General features: G+C 42.5%; 1 protein-coding gene across 1 annotated transcript; it reads left to right on the top strand.

Moving 5' to 3' along the window:
* Nucleotides 1-487: 487 nt before the first annotated feature.
* On the top strand, nt 488-9,523 carry ogfrl1 (opioid growth factor receptor-like 1). The gene is made up of 7 exons (XM_017421637.3): nt 488-821; nt 2,477-2,563; nt 2,652-2,730; nt 3,343-3,421; nt 4,553-4,619; nt 5,146-5,291; nt 6,310-9,523. The coding sequence occupies exons 1-7, from the start codon at nt 636-638 to the stop codon at nt 6,887-6,889; spliced, it is 1,224 nt and encodes a 407-aa protein (XP_017277126.1). The 5' UTR covers nt 488-635; the 3' UTR covers nt 6,890-9,523.
* The last annotated feature ends 5,309 nt before the right edge of the window (nt 9,524-14,832 follow it).

The following is a 14,832-nucleotide window of genomic DNA, read 5'->3' as shown; positions in this document are numbered from 1 at the left end:
TAAGTTCAGATGCAGCTGTGCTGAGATTTTACAAACTGTAAGGGAAGAATTTAGTTGAGGAATATTTGCTGTTTTTTGTACAAAAACCCTGACCAAACAATCACTGAATGGTGTAGAAATTGCATTGGAAGCATAAAAATTCAAATCAAGAACACTGAAAAGTTGCATATCTTGAGAGCTATTATGGCTTTAAAAGGGTAAAAATTCAAAATTGTATCATGACTTTTATTTCTCTTTTTGTTGCTATTACTTCTCATATTTTAGTATTTTGAGAACCCACTCCAATCAGTACACCTTGACTTTTAGTTTGCATGTTACATTTACTGATGATGTTTTGGCAGCGCTCTCTATAGGCCAGCTGTTCTGAGGATCTGTTTATGTTTTTATTAGTCATGTTCTTCCGGTCTGTGGCTTTAAGACCTCCTCCTGCCTGTCGGCGGCACTAATCGCCCGTCATACAATAAACGCCATCATCGCCGCCGAGCTGGAAGCTGGAAACCCCCCCATCCCTGTGCGCGTTTAAAAGCTGCGCTCTGCGACCAGAAACAGCCAGATGTAGCGTTCTGCGCGCGCGCGCGACCGACGGGACAAGAGACGCGAAGCGAAGCGAGGGGGCAGGAGCTGCATGTTCGTCAATGGGAAACCTGGTGGGCAGCTGGCGTTACAAGGAGCCGAGCACCGTGGAGGAATGCGACTCGACGTGGGGCTCGGACTCGGAGAGCGACGACCCGGCGGCCGAGGAAGACAGCGGCATCTCGGAGTCCGCGAGCGCGGCGGAGGGCGAGCAGGCCGCCGGACACAGCGGAGACGCCTCCCCGCAGGTACACCGAGCCGCCATGTGGGTCAGGGCAGGAGAGGAACCCGCTAATGTTCTGGTATGGGGTTAGACGAAACGAGGAGACTGGATGTAACCTCACCGGAGACACAGTCCTCACCGTGACATTTATTCACTGAAATATGGTGAAAATGCTCATAAAATCCGCTGTGTTCGAACATCATGTCTCTGTGGCGCTCGTAAGATTTTACGCGATAAAAGAAAAAATTTGTAGGGAAATTTTAAAGGGCGCCGATGTAGCTACTACCAAAAATTCCAACGTAAGTTCGTAATAAATCAAGCTTAAAAAAAAACAACAAACTACATTTTCATGTATGAACCGTACAAGAAGTGTAAACCGATTCAAGATCAAAAGAAATGTTACAGCTGCCGCCTGCTGCTCATCGTGGTCACCATGGTAACCACACACCTGTCTGCCTCTTCCTTGATTAGAGGCAAACAACAACAAAAAAAGACAGCCTGAAATGTAAGCCTTAAACAAACAGTCCCTAAGCAAAAACTGTGAGTTATATCTTAAAAATTCTTGAACCGTGAGCAGCAGAAGGCTCTGATAGTCACGCTTGTGACGTTTTATGTCGGATATGTGATAATTTTAATAAGGCCCTTCGCTTCCGCACTGGATGGAAGAAAACAGAAATGCCCACGTTTTGATGTATAAATTGTAAATGTACCAAAAAGAGTGGTGGGAGTAAAGATTTGGACATTTTTAGACTGCTTAAAGTGAGTGACTTGACATCATCAACTGGTAATTAAAATGAAAACTGTAAAAAAATAAACTGCAATTGTATAAAAACCGTAGAAGATATCAAAGTTCCAGCTCAAACACGTAAAGTCCAACTTTCTGTGACCTGGCTAAACTTTAAATCATGTTTCTACTGTAAGGTCTTTCTGAGCTGTATAGCTCCGAAGTTTCACCAAAATCCCATTGATTCCCATTATTATTTTTTTCTTTTTCTCTCTGTTTTTTGGTAAATTTGTCTGCATTGTGTGACATACTGCTACCAAAACTCAGAGCACTCCAATCCCAAAATATGTATAATTGCATGTTTTATTTCACAGTTGCTCAATGAGATAAAGGATAATAATATTTAATAAACATATTTATGTAACTCCTTCCCTGTGTGGTCAGGGCACAGTTTAGGAAGCTCAGATGTTTTTGTCACAGGTTTGTTTTTTTTTTTTTTTTTATAACGCAAGGTCTCACCAGTGATTTGTAATATTAAACTGAAATGAAATGAAATTTTTTATTGGTTTATTATTCCAGGTTAATTCCGGACAGGATTTCTCCTTGTAGTTTGTGAGATATGAGGCTTGAGTACACAATGATCCTAACAGGATCACCAGGCCTGATTTGGCTCTGCAAAAGAAAAAAAAAACAACAAAAACCCTCTTACCAGAGGAAGTGAACATGACCCAGATTAGATTAGAGGATCAGAGTCTGGCAACGTTTTGTGGTGCTGAATCGGCCCAAAGAGAAATACCTGAACCTGGACTGTAAAGATAAATCTTTTCATCCCAGATAGCATGTGAGGGCTGCACTGCATCTGTCCAAACACAAATGTTTTCCTATTTCTGCTTGTTTGTTTTGGGGTTGTTGTTGTTTTTTTCACTTCACCCCTTTTGTGCTTTTTGCTCCCTCAGCTGACTGACTCTCCAGAGTCCACTCCAAAGATGAAGAGGAGCTTCTACGCTGCCAGGGACCTCTACAAATACCGTCACAGCTACCCGGTACGCGCGTCCGCACGCACCGTCAAGCGAGCCAGAGTGGCGTTCTCTTCCCTCACAGACTAACGCGGCGTTCTTGTTCCCCGTGTAGAACTACAGGAAGCCCAGGCAGCCCAGCGAGTACAGAAACCTGCGCTTCTACATGAACAAAATCCCGCTGGTCCCTGATGGTACGATCTCACACAGAAACACACACATGTGGAGAAAGTCATGTTGGCACTTACTGTGTGTATTGTTTTTACTTTTTTTTTTTTTAACTGGATCTAGTAATATACATATCTAACTATTCAAAATGGCCATTGGTCAGTCTCAGGTGATTTTATTTCATTTTTTTATTAAGCTTTAAAGTCGAAGATGGTTGCATTTTTTTCAGTCCTATTACCAAAACTCATCTAAAAAGCATATTTTAAAGCATAACAAGAAATTTCACTATATATTCCTAATAAGGTATTTTATTTTTGATGGAATGGTTTAATAGATACTTAAGTAGTTATTATTTTTGATCAAAAAGTCTCTTAATCTAAATAGAAAGCAAATAGAAAGCAAAAGTTTATTACAGTTATTATCATGTAATGTATTAAACAATTAGGTAAAAGACAGACTGAACAAAATTGGAGAAAGTAGTAGTTTACAACTTTTTTTTTTTCCAAAATACTATGAAGAAACAGGACTGGACAACAGGAAAAAGGAACTGCGTGTGTGAGTGAGTGTTGTGTGGTGAAAGTGCAGCCAGATTTCTGTTTGGCAAAGAAGCAAGCTGATGACGCTGATTCTCTCCTCAGGGATCTTCATCGAGGAGATCCTCACCAAATGGAGAGGACACTACGACAAGCTGGAGCACAATCACACCTACATCCAGTGGTGAGTGGTGCTGGGCTCGTGGCAGCTTTGGCGTCACACGAACCTCGGCTTCCGTGAAGTCTGAGACATTTTAGTGGGATGGCTTTAAGCTCCGATGCCCGTCGATTCCCATCGTCTTTCGTCCCTGACGTGCTCCGTCAGATCAGGCGCAGTTCAGACATAAACGTCGGCTCATTTCGCACGTTTTCTTTCCACGCTCGTTTAAGGTGTTTGCAGTCCTGTTAAATCTGCTGTCACGTAACGAGAAATCCACCAAGTTACTGAAGGGTTTAATTTGATCTGAAATTTTGACTACTTAGTCGCTTTATTTATTCCGAAGCTTCTTTATTTAAGAAAGTTTTTATTGTTCTTGGATTTCAATGAATTTGTAGTTTTATTATTCTAAAGTTTATTTACTCTGCAGTTTACTTCGTTTGGTGGTTATTTAATCTGGAGTTTTGTTTTATAATTGAGTTTATTTTTTCTGGAATCAATTTTTTCCAGAGTTTTGTTTAATCTGGGGTTTGTTTAATGTGAGTTTATTTAATCCCTCTAAATTTAGCTTAAACGTTTAATTTGATGTTGAGTTTATTTTATCTGGACTTTATTTAATCTGGAGTTTTATTTAAAATTAAGTTTATCCAATTTAAAGTTTCAGTATTCTGATCTTTTATAATCTGAAGTTTCTCCTGGTGTTTGTTGAATCGACAGATTTATTTGTATTTTAATCCTAAAGTTTTATTAAAGCTTGAGTTTACTTTTTTTAAAGTTTGTATTTGAGCTCGAGTTTTGTTTAATTTTAGGTTTAATAAGTTTTGTTTTGGATTTACATTTATTATGAATTTGGAGTTAATTTATTTTATCGTCAAATTTGACTTAATTTAATGCTTGTTTATCATGAAGTTTATTGAATCAGGAATTATATTTTAATTAGGAGTTGAAATAAATTTTAAAAGAAAAACAAAACAGAGTTTGTTTAACCTGGAGTTTTATTTAATTACGAGGTTTATTTATTCTGAAGTTTTTCTAATACAGTGTTCATTTATTGTATTTTTTTTTTTTAATCTAACATGTAGTAATTATTGAACTTTAACTTGTAGTCCTATTTAATCTGGAGTTTGTTTAATCTGGACTCTCCTTTCTGTGTTTCAGGCTGTTCCCACTACGAGAGCAAGGGCTCAACTTCTACGCACACGAACTGACTCAGGACGAGATCAAAGTGAGTTCCGCAGTCGGCGCTGAGCAGAGCCGTTTCAGGACCCTTTCACCTGACTCTGTCGGCCTAACTCGGCCCGAGCTCCACCTCTGGTTCTCCGTGGAACATGCAGCCCTGCTCGTTTTCCTGTACGGAAGAAAGAAAATGTCTGCTGAGATAAACAAAGTCTTTCTGTCAGTCGCTGAGAGTCTTCCCCAACACGAACTCAGTCATTGCACATAAAGTTATTTTCACGATTCGACCAAACATAATGTCAGTTTCATTAACCCTCTCAAGGCAGACGTTGCAGATTTGCTACAGCGAATTGCATATACCCAATTACTCCACATTCATATTTTATGAGCCTTATTTTACTCAGATGATAATTTCCCCAAATATCAGATTTTTCCTGTTACTAAAACTTAATTTGAGCCTGAGATGGTTAACCTACTTATGAGACCAGCATGTTTCCACGTTCTGCTTTGTCCTCGTGTGTTGTTTCAGTTTGTTTTTTTTCCCCCCTCTAACCCTCTGTGTTGAATCATGTCAGGAGTTCCAAAGCACTCGGGAAGCAAAGCGGAGATTCGTGGCGGCCTACTCCTTGATGTTGGACTTCTACGGAGTCAAGCTGCTGGATAAAAGTGGAAATGTTGCACGGGCCCCCAATTGGCAGGAGCGCTTCCAGCACCTTAACGAGTAAGACCCCACCCACACACACACACTCTCGAACAGACTGTGCTGCAGCTATATCAGAAACACAACTGAGGAAGTAGTTTATCAGATTAGTAAGGTGATCATTCTGGGCAACACGTACGCAGCGCCAGCCGCCAGTCACGTTCCCTCACTTCAGACTGTAGGAACGTTTTACAGTGCCGATGTAAAACATCACCTCCGTCTCTAAACGTGTAAATCCTCCACAGGAAGAATGAACACCCAGTTACCAAGAATTAGGCTGCATCTCTTAAAATGAATGACTATAAATGTGAGCAAACGAGCACAAGTGGAAAAACGGTAGTAATAATTCCAGATTGGAGCAATAAATAATCCTCTGGACTCTGTTGTCAAGGCTTTGAGAGTTCATCTGATCTGTGACGGTTCAGATTAAATGTTTAGTGCAGATTATCACCATCATTCGTCCTATATTAGGAGCTGAGACTGACCCTGGTTGTATGTTTGTCTCTTTATTTATTTATTTCAGCAAAATATCTCATGAGCCGCTGGACAGATTGCAGTGAAACACTTTAAAAAATTACCCTACTGATCGCTTTCATAGTCAACCCAGTTCAAGATGGCCAAAAAATGGCAATAACATGCAGGTACTGGAGGTAATATTTGACATGGTAGTAGCTGAGCATCATCCCCAACCTTTCCATTACCTGCTAGCACCAACCCTGTCTGTTAGCAAAACATTTTAAGAGCCACAGGTCGGATTTTACTGAAACTCTCAAAGAAGTAGTCATTGGATGAGCGTCTAGCACTCGTTTGCATTTGAAGTCACTCCAGTTCAAGATGGCCGCCACAGCTGATCAACCTTAGCGACCACGTTTACTGCTATAAGCTGATGTTTGATGTGGTAGGAGCTGAGATTCATCCTGAAAATCTTCCTGTCTTGCTCTTACTTTAAAACTGGCACTGAGAGGTGGTTAGTTTTCCATCCACATCTGGTTTCAGCTCGTGTGCATCTCCTAACCACGTCCTCCTTCTGTCTGTCCAGATCCCACCACAACTACCTGCGGATCACTCGGATCCTGAAGTCCCTGGGGGAGCTCGGCTTCGAGGCCTTTAAGGTGCCGCTCGTCCGCCTCTTTCTGGAGGAGTCGTTGTGCCACGGGACCCTGCCCAACATGCAGCACAGCGTCCTGGAGTACTACGTCTACACCATCCGCCTGCCAGCCACGCGCCGGCGCTTGCTCCGCTTCGCTCGCCAGCACTACAGGCCGCCCCACGCCTTCCTCTGGGGTCCGCCGCCTAAAAAACGAGCTGGCGGTGGCAGCAGCGGCGGCAGCAGCGCAGGGGCAGGGAGCAGTGGGATCAGAGCGCCGGCTCCGACACCGGAGCAACACAGGAGGGAGGAGGAGGAGGAGGAGGAGGAGGAGGAACAGGAGAGCACCGCTTTATCAAGAAGCAGGGTCAAAGTGTCTTCCCACGATGCCATTCTGTGCCAAAACCTGACCGGATCAGGGCTGAAGGGCTGCCCGGAACTGGATGCTAACATGATTGGACTGCAGGGGGCGCTGATGGTCATAGGGGGCAGAACAGAGAGGGACGGGTATGGTGAGGCTATTCCTTTGTAGGGAGTCCGGCGTCTCCTCCGAGCTACCAGGTTGGTCAAAATAAAACTGCAGGAGAATCAGGTTTCAGGAACAGGAAAGCGGGATTAAAATCAGTTCAGATTAAGGGCTTATTATAGAAAAGAAAAAGAAACGCTTTAGAAACCGCAGTAGGGGTGGGGTCCTGTTCTGAGCCAAACACGATACATTTCTAGAACCATCACCTTGAGCGGTTCAAACTGAAACCTCAGAAAGCGTCTCTCCTCAGAGCTGCTCTCATAAACCAGCTGAGACGACAAAGCTGGGGCAGATTCAGGAAGGAGCCCTCCGCTTCCTTTAAATGTTGTAACTGGAGCTCCTCCAGCCTTTTTACAAAGGTGCCGTCCAGACTAAATCAGGACATGAAAGGGTGATCAGGTAGATTCAGTTTGTCTGCCTCCTGTCGAAGGACAGAAGGACGACAAAGGGAACAAATGATCGGTAAGCAATATTAGTCTTCAGTTGGAACAAACTGACTTTAAACCCTCAGTTTCTTGGTTAACAGCAGGCACAACAACCCATCTACTCTGTTCTTCTCTTCGACAGCTTAAGCTCAAGACTCTTCCTCCGAAAATTGTACACAAGAGCAAAAAATACAACTTTTTAAGGATTCTGTGTGTTTCAGAGACGTTAAAGAATAAAATGGCTTTCAGTGGCGTTACTGACTGCAAACTTCTATTGGCAAAAACTGGCTAAACACGATGTAAATATTGTTTATTAAAGACAAACTAACAAGCCTTAAAGTTTTAAAGCTAAAAGCAAATGGAAGCTACTAAAGACATTCACCTTAAATCCTGATTCTCTTTCATCTAGTGTCATTTATATTTTGCTGGTGAGTTTCCACAATTATTGAAGGACTTTGGATTTAAATATGTTTTAACCTTAAAGAGTTCAGGAAACATCCAAATGTGTGTTTTTAAACTGTCTCAACATGACAGTTTAAATTACTGTTCAGAGGCTTTTTACTGCAACGCCAACATTCACGTGTTTACATTTTATTTAATGTTTTATTTAAAACCCCAATGGCAAGAAAGTTGGGACAGTGTTTAAAAAATAAAATAAAATGTTAAAACTAAGAATTTATACCCCTTTTTTTCCAATTGAGGTAAATTTGAATTTGATGGCAGCTATACATCTCTAAAACAGTTGGGATTAGTTCTTTTAACAACAGTCTGTAAGACGTCTAGGACCTGAGGAGTCTAATGCACCCCCATACCATCAGAGAGGCAGGCTTTTGAACTGTGTGCTGTAGTGTTCCTAAAAGAAGTTCAAATTTCCACTCACCTGACCTCAGAACAGTTTTCCTTCTTGCCTCAGTCCATTTAAAATCTGCTTTGGTCCAGAGAAAATGGTGGCGTTTCTTGATGACGTTCAAATATGGCGTCTTCTTTGCGTGACAGAGCTTTAAGCAGCATGTGTGGACGAGAGGGGTGAGCTGTGTTTGCCCCTGCAGTAACGTCCGGAGCAGAATCAGACACCCACTCTGAACATAAAATGGACCTTTTTTTTAACAGGATCCTTTAGGGTTTGATTAAATCAGTAAAAAAAATAAACTGTTTTCCATCTGTTGGTCAATTAAAAACAACTTGAGCAAAGTTTCTACGGTAACGCCATCTGAAGGCCTTTTTGTTCTTAAAACATGCAAGTTAAAACTTATTTGTGTGGATTTTTTTTATTATGATTTGTGTGTGTGTGATTTAACAGGTGATACGTGTGTGTGTGTGTCTTGAAGTTTTTGGACAATCTGTGTCTTCCGGTGTGAGAGCCACCGTACGTTCTCTGTGAGCTGCTGCGCATTAAAACAATAACAGATTGTTCACCCGTGCCATAATTATTCCAGTTTATCTCGTCGTGCTAAAGTGAACTCTGGTGGGGGTTTTTTTTGTACATACGTTCCTTTTATAAATCCCACTTCTTTTTAGGGCTAAGTTTGTAGACCATAATCTTGCACAAATAATGTAATCTCTTTACGTAGAAAATGGTTGGACTCAAAGGTGCAGGAGGTGTGTATTAATAAGCTCCTGCGCCTTTTTTTTTTTTTTTCTCTGTAAAAACCTGAAAAAACAACAGAACTCTGAGGCGATAATATCGTACCGTCACCTCGCCTGTGTTTACCTGAATGACAAGTAGCCTAATTAGGGTTTTGAAGTGTTCTGCTCGCAATAGATTGATGGGGAAATCTGTGAATTTAAAGCCATGTGAGGATTTTTTGTTTTATTGGGGTGTGGTTCAGCTGTTCTTCCTGCAGAGTACTGCCTTGTTTCACCTGACAAGGTTTCTACTTTGTGTTTTATCTGATTTAATTGTAAAATATAAAAAACACCTTTCAGGTGGACTGTATTATGACATGGACTTGTTTTTGTGTACTGTACATGTAGGCATTGTGTGTGTGTGTGTGCGTGGAGGGGAAGTTGTTTAATATTCTGAAGTGCCTCTTCTTTTTTCTGTTTTTTTTTTTGTCTGTACGCTGCAAGTCGAGTCATCTTCCTCCTGATTTGTTTTGTACAGCGTTTTGATATGTAACTTATCTGCGTTATGGTCACGTGCTCTAAGATTAATGCTGTCAAATGAGGAGAAATCCCTTTGAGGATTAATAATAAAGATTTGTTTCTGACTTGACGATGATGTGATTGTTTCGGTTGGTTTCCTGACAAACACGAGTCTCTGTCTGAACCTTTTTAATGTGAATCTCAAAGCCGGGGTTCCTGATTCCAGTTTCTAAATGTTCTTGCAGCAGGTAGACACAGACGGGTCGTATTCTGTCACGGCGCCGTCCGTTCATCTCGTCTCTGGACAGTTTCTTGTCCGAGCACTAAATGGATAAGCCTTTAGAGTAAGAAATGACAAACTGCGCAGCTGGACACCTCATGTGAAGGATGATCCCTGTCGATTTCAAGGTCACAAAGTCAAACGTTAAAGGCACAGATGACCCCCCCCCCCTTTATGAAAACCTTGTTCATGCTCCAGCTCTGCAACGCTGTAACGTAGGGGTATCAGACTGCATAGCTGGACGCCCCGTTGGTCTGGGATGATCCCTATTGATTTCAAGGTCACAGGATGAAAGATTGAGGTTACAGGTGAACCATTTGGGAAACCCTTGTACGTTCTCCAACTTTGCAACGCTGTAAAGTAGAAACGCCAAACTGCACAGCTGGACAAATCATGTCAAGGATGATCCCTATTGATTTCAAGGTCACGGGGTCAAATTGTTAAGTTCACAGGTGACCCCTTAATGATAACCTTGTTCATGCTCCAGCTCTGCAACGTTGTAACGTAGGAGTTTTAGACTGCATAGCTGGATGCCCTGTTGGTCTGGGATGATCCCTATTGATTTCAAGGTCACAGGTGACCCACCTTTGGGAAACCCTCGTCTGTGCTCCAGCTCTAGACATTTTTGAGATTGTTGTGAGAGGGAGAGCAGTACGATTGGTGGTACTGTTGCCACTTTCTTCCTCAGCAGCCGAGAGGCAGTTTACCAAAATGTCTAAGACAGGGAGCGACGCATCAGGGACGTTTTCAAGTAGCTTTGTTCCGAACAGGGGTGGCCTCTGGAAGGTTTTCAAAGGGCTGCCCTCGATGATCCTCACGACGGAGCTTTAATTTGCGAAACGCCAAAAGTCGGCTGTTTAAAGCGCGAACACAGGCCCGAAGAATCAGTCCTGCCAGAAAAGTGCGTCCACATATTAAACGGAACCAGTCTGAACCTTTCATTTAAAAAAAAATAAAAAATAAAAAACCCCACTGCGGCTCCGTTTCTTCCTCCATGGGCGGCAGAGCGGATCCAGCTGTTCTGCTGATGCTGATGGTGAGAAAACCAGGCGGAGGGAAGGAAGAACTGGGAGACGGGAGACGGGAGACGGGGCCTTTCTGTTCTCATTTTGAAGCATGCGAGATATTTTTAGGGTTCATGCCTTGTGTTGCCATATGTTGTCGTTTTTGTTTGTTTGTTTCTCTGTTAAGCTGTCAGTGCTCGGTGCCTGTTTTGTGTTGCATTGTGTGTATATTGGTGTGTGTGTGTGTGTTTGTGTCCGCAGTTCGTCACGTTTCTGCTTTGTCGCCCAGCAGCAGATGGCTCCTCCATGTGCTTCCTGTCCTCTCGCCTTTCCGTTTCCTCCCAGCAGGTTCGGCGGCTCTGCGCCGTCTTTTAAAGAGACATTTCAACACGGAGGCAGGGTGGCTCCTGACGCTGCTGGACTGTCGCCAACACTTATTCACTCGACAGATTGTCAAAAGACGACATCTGTTTCCCACAGTGCTGTTTTGTTTCTGTTATTATTATTTTTTGTATTTTAATCTTTTATTATTCACCTTGTTCAGATATGAACATTGTGCTGGAGACATGAAGCCAGAGAAGGTGCCAGCTCTGGGTAAATGTGCAACAGAAATGTGGAGGAAAGTCATTTTAGTCCCTGAAATTACCATTTTTTATGTCAATCAAACCCACTGAGCTGCTGTCTGCCAGGTTTTGAAACACTGAACACAGAAAAGTAGAAATTAAAGCCCTAGCACTTCTTGAAAGGATGCATCTTATGCTGAGAAAGGATGGAGTTGTGGCTGGGCTGGTCCAACCGTGAGAACATCTTGTGATGTCGCAGGAAGCTGCGCTCAGAGAATGTGTTGTAAATGACTCTCAGCTACGACCTCATCCGATTTTAACTTAGTAACTGTAAAATTGACTGAGTTATAGCCATTTTTGTGTTGGCCAATGTTGATTAGCTGTGGCGGCCATCTTCAGTTGGACTGACACCAAAAGTTAATCACTTGTAGATGTACATCCAACGATCACTTGCTGAGAGTTTAATTAAAACCCATCCAGTGGTTTGTAAGATATTTTGCTAACAGACAAACAGAGTTGGCTCCAACATTTTCGTCTGACGTTTTAAGCAAAGATCGTGCGCAGCGAGCAACGCTTGGAGTATGGGTTGTGGATCCAGCTCCGCTACAACTATGCCAAATTTTAGCCCAATATCTGTAAAAGTGACTGAAATCCAGCCAGTTCAGTGTTTTCTAAATTCAAAATGGTGTGGTGGCCATCTTGGACCGGATCAGATCCAAAAGTTCATCAGCTGTAGATGTCGAACCCATGATTAATTCCTAAAGGTTTCATTAAAGTCCAATCAGTGGCTCATGAGATATTTTGCTAACAGACAGGCAGAGTTGACTCTTAACAGTTAATGGCAACATTTTAGGCAAAGAGCTCACACAATCTATTAGTGCTCGGAGTACGCGTTGGCGGCCAGTCTCAGCCACGGCCATAACCGATTTTAGGCCAGCAGCTGTAAAACTGACTGAATTGAAATGAAAAAAAAAACAAACTAATTATTGACCATGCCTAAAGAGGCAAAAAGCAAAGTTCAGTTTTGGTTTTACTGACAGAGGCATGCAACGTGGTTCGCTGATGAAGAGCATGGAGGAAGTGAAATCAAGGTTTATGCACCAAATATTGATTTCTGATCTCCTTCCTAAGTTAAAACCGTTAATACTGCAACGTCTAAAAAGGAATATAATCACGTTTCTACTCGTTGAAGTCTAAAAACGCCGCACCTGTTCTGCTATTCTGACCTTTTGTCACAGTCTGCAAGTAATTTGTTTTTTTGTTTTTTAAATTTGGAAGAAATGTTGTCAGCGGAACAAAAACACGTATATTTATACTCGGACACATAATTATAAACAATGAAGTCTGAGAAAATCGTAAAAACAGGTCGTTTTGCACATTTTGAACAGAGCCGGTCGAAGCGTGGCGTTGTATGGGTGTGTGGGATGTGTTATGTGTGTTTTTAAGTGTTCGGTGGCCGGGCTTTGTTTTTCGGTGTGCTGTGATAAGTGGTCCAGGTGGTGCGGTCTCTGTGTAACTTCTGCGTTTAATCAGCTGTGGAGCGCCGCACTTTGAGGCCAAGACAGATCGTCTCAAAGGGGATAATAAAGTTTATCCTGTTGTAATATTTCTTGTTTTTATTTATTCGCTACATGAAGATTGACAAAGAAGAGGCCCAATGGGTGTTAGGCTCCAGATGAAGTGACCCCGTCCTTTGTTTTCCCACTCTGACCCTGACTTATTGATCCCGGCCCATTCTGGTTGTGTAACAATCACCCACTGTCTCAGCAGAAACCCCGACAGCTCCCGGCCTGCCGTCAGGGTTTCCAGATGCTGACCCGTGTTGTCGGTATCGATGACAGCTGGGCTCAGTTTCGGGGGCTTTCCTTGTGGTAGAAACTGCCGCTCAGCCACGAAGCGCACTTCCCGTTTCTGCGGCGAAGCAAACAGGAAGTTGATATAATTAGTTGCAGGTTCGTAGCGGGCCTGCCTCCATACTGCAGAGACGCCCTTCCAGTGTGTTTGCGTCCCTGATTGCCCCCCCACACACACACACACGCTTTCACACACCTGCTCACCCCGCTGTGGAGACGGCCCACTCAGGTTAAAATGATTTGACAAAGGAAGAATGTTCAGTGTGTTTAATGGATTTTTATTTAACCAAACACCTGTTGACCCTGCACTGGTCGGTGGAGCAGTTGTGCTGTGGCTCCATCTTGTGGCCTTTTCTGGAACTGCACATGTCAGAGTTTTTCCTCTTGGTTCTCTCGATTTTCACTATGTTCTGGTGGGCCCGAGCATCACGAGATTTGGATATTTATTAGACCTAGCGTAAATATGGGGAGGCGCAAAAACCCAGATGTGGGCGTGGCAAATTGGCGTGCAGGCGCCATTTTGAATGCGGTCCCTCCAACCATATGTTCCTCCATCCTATGTTAAATATGAAATTTGGTACATAGGAGCATCAGTCCCAAACTTACAAAAAAATAAGAATAAAAAATAGCCTCGTGCCACCATATTGTAAAACCTACAGGAAGTCGGCCATTGTGAATGAAATAGCCATTTTTGTTCCAAAAATCTGAACTGTCCAAACATCGTGGAAAATATACGTGATGAATAGGCAACCTCTCCTGAACGTCGCTATATGCTAATGTTGTGAATTCACTACTGCGCCACCTAGTGGCCACCTTTCTCCCACTCACACCGTTCGTCTCAGGAGCTTCACAGTTGTTGTGGAAAGCGTAGACCCTTTGAGTAACCAAAAATTAAAAATAAATAAACCTTCGCCAGCTACAGGCGGCAGGCTGGCGGACTTGGAGTTGCAGCTGTCGGGCCAAAACTGGCCATTTCACTATGTCCTTCATGAAATTTGGCCTTTTGAGTAAAAATGGCTGAGGCACAAATCTCCAGGTGTGTCTACTAAATGATAATGGGAATTTAGTTAATTATTCAGAATTCCTCCAGACATTTGGTATTCCTGTCACCCCAAAAGAGTCTTCCATAGTTATGGATGCTATTCCTTCTGGTATCCTGTCTTTGTTAAGGAGTGCTGAGAAACCAGTGTGTGTTCCTCCATTTGACCCCTGCTAAACCCAGAAATAATATTCGCAACATTAGATCTCTGTTTCAAAATGATATTACTACCACCCCACATGCTGCCCGTTACTGGTCTGATATTGTAAAGGATCTGGAATGGGCTAAAGTTTGTAACCTGCCTTATAGATACCTACTAACAAATAAAGTGAGAGAAGTGTCATTTAAGTTAATTCATAGATTTTACCCTGCCAAGCAGTACATAATAAAATTTAAGACAGATTTATGTGTGAGCTATTCTCTGTGTGACTCTGAACCTGAAACTGTGAAACACCTGTCCTGGAACTGCATCTCTACTGCCACCTTCTGGGAAGAAGTAACTCGGTATATCCAAAGGAAGGTAGACTGTGGTTTCCAGTTAAGATGGGACAATGTACTGTTTGGAGTCCATGATAGAAATGACAAAAAACAGAAGGAACTTTATATTATTAACCTAATAATAATCTTAGGTAAATACTACATTCATAGATCTAAATTTACACATACTACTCCCTCTTTTCTGGCGTATCAAAAAGAATCT

Source organism: Kryptolebias marmoratus, linkage group LG22 (assembly GCF_001649575.2).
Source record: "Kryptolebias marmoratus isolate JLee-2015 linkage group LG22, ASM164957v2, whole genome shotgun sequence".
In the NCBI taxonomy this organism is placed as follows: domain Eukaryota; kingdom Metazoa; phylum Chordata; class Actinopteri; order Cyprinodontiformes; family Rivulidae; genus Kryptolebias; species Kryptolebias marmoratus.
This window is presented reverse-complemented; position numbering and strand designations above follow the sequence as displayed.